Source organism: Lactuca serriola, chromosome 4 (genome assembly GCF_051521515.1).
Source record: "Lactuca serriola cultivar US96UC23 chromosome 4, Lser_US96UC23_V15, whole genome shotgun sequence".
Lineage (NCBI taxonomy): Eukaryota > Viridiplantae > Streptophyta > Magnoliopsida > Asterales > Asteraceae > Lactuca > Lactuca serriola.
In genome coordinates, this window is record NC_136411.1 from 27,019,947 (window position 1) to 27,026,576 (window position 6,630).

Here is a 6,630-nt window from a genome sequence, read left to right on the forward strand (position 1 = left end):
TTCTTATAAAACCTTTATGAATTCTTTGAAGTCATCAAATCACTTTTAAGATTTCAAATACTTCATGTTTTGTTATTATTTACTACCTCCGTCCCAAATTGATAGTCCACTTTTGACTTTTAAAGTCTTTTTTCTTCAACTTTGACCTTAAATATTTTTGTTTTTGATAAATAATACTTGATGCAAAATATATGAATGGATTGTATTTTAAATGTTTGTTCATTTTTATAAGTTTTATCAAGTAATATATAAGACAAATAAAAATATTTAAGATCAAAGTTGAAGAAAAAAGACTTCAAAAGTTAAAAGTGGACTATCAATTTGGGACGGAGGGAGTATTATTTTCAATTATTTACAAAAGACTTTGTCATAATCATTAATCTAAATACATTTTACTCCATTCCAATAGAGAGTTTCAAATGGAATCACTAATTTCTTCACAATTATTTCCTCAAACAATGGAATCACCACAAGGATCAACAATCTTCTATCACATCTAGTTTTTGAACTTAATATGACTAGAGGCTAGAGTACAACTCATCTTGTCAATGTACAACCAACACATAAGGTTAAAGTTTGAGATGACGAATTTCATCATGAAAACTCCATCAAACAACTTATTGGACGAGTTGATGAGTTCCTTTTACTCTCATGTGACCTCTAAGTTATCTCCCCATTTGATGTTGGGTAATTAACTTATCAGGGTAATTACCTTTTCATTTTGTTCATATTTGGGCAACTTTTTTGTACACATCTAGGTAACGAACTTGTTAGAAGTCTTCACATATGACCATTATGACCAGTTGTATCAAGTAACAACTTACGTGGCATATATGTGCCAACGATAATTACCCAGGAGAGTAATGAACTATTGGTTTTGTTTACATCTACGCATTTTTTGTTCATATTCAACCATCCAACTTGTTAAAGTTGTTCACATAATACCATTATTTCGTAAATTTAAATCGGTAGTTGAAGTCGTTCGTCCAACTTGTTGAATTTGTTCACATAATACCATTATTTTCTGAAATTGAGACACTTGGTTCGATCTGACACAAGAACACCATTTGTTTTTCAGAGTGGAGTTCGAACCAGACGATTAAACTTTTGTTTTACGATTATTATCTATTTTATTTGGACTGGAAGCCAACTGAGATTTCTAGTTTTGGTTTTTTGTAACAAATCTAGCCGGCCTAAAATCACCAAGGTAGGGTTGTAGGTTCGGACCTAATAACACATTCATGGCTTTTATGTCTCCATGGAAAATAACGAGCACACAGTTATGATGTAAATACGCGAGAGCATGAGCTATACCTAGTATAACCACGTACCTAGTCTCCCACTTTGCTCCTCATTTTCCAGTCCCTGCACCATGGAGGAGCAAGTTCAAGCTTCCATTAGGATACTAATCGTAAAACAGAAGTTTAATGGTCCGGTTCGAACCCCACCCTAAACAACAAACAATGGTCTTGTGTCAAATCGAACCATGTGTCTCGATTTCATAAATAATTGTATTATGTGAACAAATTTAACAGGTTAGATGAACGACTTTAACTACCGATTTGAATTTCTGAAACAATGATATTATATGAACAACTTCAACAAGTTGGATGGTCGAATGTGAACAACAAAAATGTCTAAATGTGAACAAAACCAATAGTTCATTATCCTCCTCGATAATTATATTTGATACATATATGTCATGTATACGTCACGTAAGCTATAACTTGTTATATCCGGTACTAATAGTCATATATGAACACTTCCAACAAATCAAATATAAACAAAACAAAAAGTAATTACCTGATAAATCGATTTGTCTTTATGTCTTCCTCCGGAATGCCTTGTTCCCAATCTTTCTTTCTTAAAATTCTTTTTCGGCTGTCTAATATAAATTCAAACCTAGCACATAAAAAAGAAGGCAAGTGAATAATAAGAGGTTACCCTCGTCTACCACGGTCATCTCATCCCTTTGGATTGAAGGTGCCATCACGATTGTTTTTCCTATTGCCTAAAGAAGCATAACATCATAGCGGCAAAGAAGCAGACAACGGTTAAAGTTCATTAAGAACCATTTCATTTTTATGCTAAGCCAATATTGATAAAATTAATCTTACGTATACAGGTTTTTTGTCGTTATTTGTTACGTGTAACGAAATTTTAACTCAACGATGATTCAAAAAAAAAAACTTAATAGAAGTTTATATAAGGGAGACATTAAGGGCCACCAAATACATCTGAGATTGAGAAACATCATTAACCATGTGATACATTGTAGGCTTTGCAGATATTGCATCAGTTTTCACACATATTCTTGGTAGATATCACACCCAAGAGGGGCCTCCATTTCCATACATCCCTTTCTGTCTACCCACAAATTCACATGTATAAATACACTCGATTGATATAAATCTAAGTTTACATGATAACTATTATTATTATAAATATCTTAAACTAACAACCACATATATTGAAACAACCAAATATATTGAAGAATTTATTCAATAAACCAATGTTTTATTATTAACAACTACCAAACCTTTTTTTACGAACTTTTACAATCAAGATGACAGGCAAACTTATACGGTCATAAAATTATTATGTATGACCCATTATATATATATATATATATATATATATATATATATATATATATATATATATATATATATATATATATATATATATAATGGGTCATACATAATAATTTTATGACCGTGTAAGTTTGCCTGTCATCTTGATTGTAAAAGTTTAATATATATATATATATATATATATATATATATATATATATATATATATATATATATATATATATATATATATATATATATATTGTTTTATTGTAGATTCAAATTATTTACCTCTAATAGAAGTTATTATAATTGATCAGGAGCCATCATCGATTTCAGAAGGCTAACAGGAAACTTGTTATGTTGGTTTTTCGACATAATGATAATCAATTCATCATGATTGATATTTAATTTTTTTAATTGGACCATTTGTTTAAATAAAATTTTAAAATGAATCGATAAATTGTGAATTTAAGTAAATAGTGACAATTTTTATTTCTTAATAAAAAATAACTTAATATATATTTAAAAATAAGAAATTATAATCAATAATAAATTAAGAATAGTATTTATTAATTAAAACTAACTATTGAAATTGATAATTCCAAATACATAATAATCTACTATTAACTTAAATTTTTACATATATTGTCTAACTATAAAAAACCAAATATATTTTACCAGGTTTTGGTTAATCAATATATACTAACGATTTTGTTAACCAAAACTATATGAAAAAAGTAAATAACCAATTTAGTTAACTTAGAAAATCAATATGGGTTGCCTATTTTTGAATTACGTTTTCTAGTTTTGTATGGTTTAAGAAAAATAAAATATATTTTCACTTTTTGTTAATATTTAATTTTCTATTCGTAAAATATTGACATTGAATACATTAATTCTTTTCTTTAAACGAGATTGACTAAAATGACACTTAATTTTAACATAGACAGCCTATTTGATTTTTGGAATATTTATACTAGTTGAAATTGCATTATTTTCGGAAAAAAACTAGTTATAAGTAGTTATACGTCGACTTTTGATAAAGATATTAATGGGTTGTCTAAGGCTGAAGGGTATGGTGACACAAGAAACACATTTACTCTTCTGTCACGCCGGCGCCACATGTGCGGCAAGAATTAGCCATGCACGGCCAAACAACACTCGAAACCGCAGGGTGGGGGCGATTTTCCTAGCAGGCGAGGTGGCAAACCACGGGATGTTAATTTAACAGTGCTTTTTTAAATGTTTATCTTAATTGAATGTTGATAAATAGACACCTCATGAACACTTTTTATCAGAATTCACCATATGATTAACTACTTATGTCTAATTTTTCATAAAATTATAAAATTTCAACTAATAAAAAGAATTAAACAACTGACCAATATCCATTATAATGAAGATGCCTATATTATAAAATAATCCCTTTTGAAACTTGTTTTTATCTAATAAATAGAAAACTGAATAAAAACAAAAAATAAAAATAAAAAATAAAAAGATATTTATTGTATTCTAAACACTCATTCAACATACAAATCTTTATATTATACGATGAAAACAAAATTTCTCATATGAATTTGTATTAATGATGTTTTTGTGATGTCATGTTTTGACAATGAAAAGTGAGTAGGCATCTATATGTTGTTGACCAGAGAGTGCCAGAAACACCACTTAAATGCACTAGGAATGGAATTTATAATACATTTACTTTGAAAAGACAGTTGGGATTCCTAGCAACTTCTCAATAAAATATGTTTTCCATCAAATGTACCTTACGCATTACGAGATGTACAATGAGCTTACTAATCGAAACTGAGCAACAAGAAACAAAACCCGAAGGACTAATTATTCTCTCTCTCATTACAATAAAAAACTTCGAATCGAACCAAACAAATAAAATATTAACTTATGAAATCCATATTTCTTTTTAATTTTAAAACTCTCCAAAAACTATCTCTGGAATAATAAATTAAGCTAAATTGATTACTAGCTGCAAAAATTATAGTCAACGCTTCTACTATCCGGTCAACGGGTCGTCGATGTTGTATGTGTTCATCCAATGTTCTTCAATGTTCAAGTCATCAAAATAATCACATGGTAAAGTTGTAGAATCTATATCATCATACCCATAAATAGGAATATCTTCAAAACAATCAATTGGTGTTGGTGTAAGGATTTCTCCAAGAAAATGCGCCTCGATATCCAAATCTTTTCCGATGTCAGCCAATAACATAGCTTCATCAAAGGGTTCAGTAAACATCTCCATCTCCATCTCCATTGGCTTGACATTGAAATGATCTTCATCAATGGTGGTGGTGGTAGTGGTGGCTAACGTTTCAATCTCTTTAACATTGTTTTTAATGGTGGGTTTGGAAGGAGAGGAAGATTCCACTTCAAGAACAGAAGAAGGTGATGCATGTGGTGTAGCACCACCGGAATCTTCTGAAACAGACTGTTTTTGATGATCGGAAGGGATGACAATCAATGGTTTCTTGTTTTTTTCATTGTTGTTTTGATTTTGGATCTTTAAAGCTTCTGCCATTGTTTCAAACTCGAGCTTTTTGATTTCATAAGCTTTTGAAGCTTCTTCTGCAGTATTGTAAGTACCAAGCCAGACTCGCCGGCCCTTGAACGGATCCCGGATCTCCGCCGCCCATTTTCCCCATTTCCGTTGCCGGACACCTCTGTATTTCAAACCGGAGGTGATCTGGGGTTGACTTGGGGTTTTGGTCAAAACCCTTTTCCCTTTTCCTTCACCATTGCTGTTGTTGTTGCTACCATGACAAGATCCTTCAGTTACCGGAGATTTCATTTCACCAACAGCAGTTACAGTCACCGGAATCTTGATTTCCCGAACAATAGCTTTAGACCCGTAGAGTTTTTTGTTAGGCTCGTCTTCTTCATCATCGGAAGACTCAGTCATGTAAGGATCGTGACATATGATCCGAATAGTTCTCATCGGATTGTTGTTATTTTGTTCGATTATCTTTCCTTTCTTTCTGGGTTTCTTGTTGCAAACATTCTCTTGCTTCCTACTATCCGCCATTTCCACCATTTTTTCTTCAGAAAAATCTCCCAAAAATAATAAAAAAGCAAAAGAAAAAAAAAAAACGAAAATTCTCTTTTGAAAATTTAACAAAAAATTTGGTTTTTGATTGTGTAAACAGGCCGTCTCAGGTACAGGAAAAGACTAAAGGCTCTCCTCTGTATATGAAAACAACCAAAACACTCTACACCAGAACAGGTCCTGCAAAAAAGACACAAATATCAAAATCTGTCAGACAAAAACATAAAAGTAGAGGGATTGTAAATCCGAATTAAAGGATTGTGTGTACCTTTTTGGCCTCAAACGCATCGAAACTGTTGAAAAACAGATGTGAAAACTCTGCTGAATTATACAGCAGAGAGTAAAACAGATTAAACAGATTAACAGAGCAAAAGTATCAACCCAGAGCTTCACCGGAGCCCCAATCCCAGCCAATGAACTTGCCGACATAAAATCTGCTATTTTTCCCAATTTTTCTCTACTTAAACAACTCTTTATAACCCGATTTCAACTACAAAATCAGTAAATATCAGATCAGATACATGATTCATATAAAAAAGCCTAATTAAATCAAAAATTCTCTTCTCCGAATCCTGTAGAAAGAGAAACGACCATGAATCCATGGAAATAATTTCCCTTTAAAGATGATTCGGAATCCTAAATGTAAAAAAAAAAACGTTTGCTTTGAAGGAATTTCAAGAAACTCCGACTTAATTACAACAATGGAAGAACATTCAACACGACTAAAAGTCTAAAACAACTCAACAACCGACTTAAAAACTTAAAATTGAAACAAAAATCGAAGAACCCTAAATCAAAACGAGAAGAAAGATGAACTTAAATGCTTTACCTTTTCAGTCCTCACTCCCGAATTCCCACCCCCAAATTGTGATGATTTCTTCTTCTTTCTGAATGGACTTCTTCTTTCACTGTTACTGACTCCGTATTTCAAGCAGTCAAAACGCAAATGTTGGGTGGGTATATATGGATGCCTTTTTATTTATTTTG

At 31.4% G+C, this 6,630-nt stretch overlaps 1 protein-coding gene across 1 annotated transcript; it reads right to left on the minus strand.

The window, feature by feature from the left end:
- Positions 1-4,314: 4,314 nt before the first annotated feature.
- On the minus strand, positions 4,315-6,630 carry LOC145101233 (uncharacterized). Its single transcript, XM_079038411.1, has 3 exons — positions 6,473-6,630; positions 5,912-6,133; positions 4,315-5,823 (listed from the first exon to the last, which is right to left on the minus strand). Exon 3 carries the CDS (start codon positions 5,629-5,631, stop codon positions 4,594-4,596), a length of 1,038 nt encoding a protein of 345 aa, XP_078894537.1. The 5' UTR covers positions 5,632-5,823; positions 5,912-6,133; positions 6,473-6,630; the 3' UTR covers positions 4,315-4,593.

Bases quoted from the DNA above. Each gene is read 5' to 3' on its own strand.
- LOC145101233 (XM_079038411.1), bottom strand. From the start codon at position 5,631: ATGGTGGAAATGGCGGATAGTAGGAAGCAAGAGAATGTTTGCAACAAG.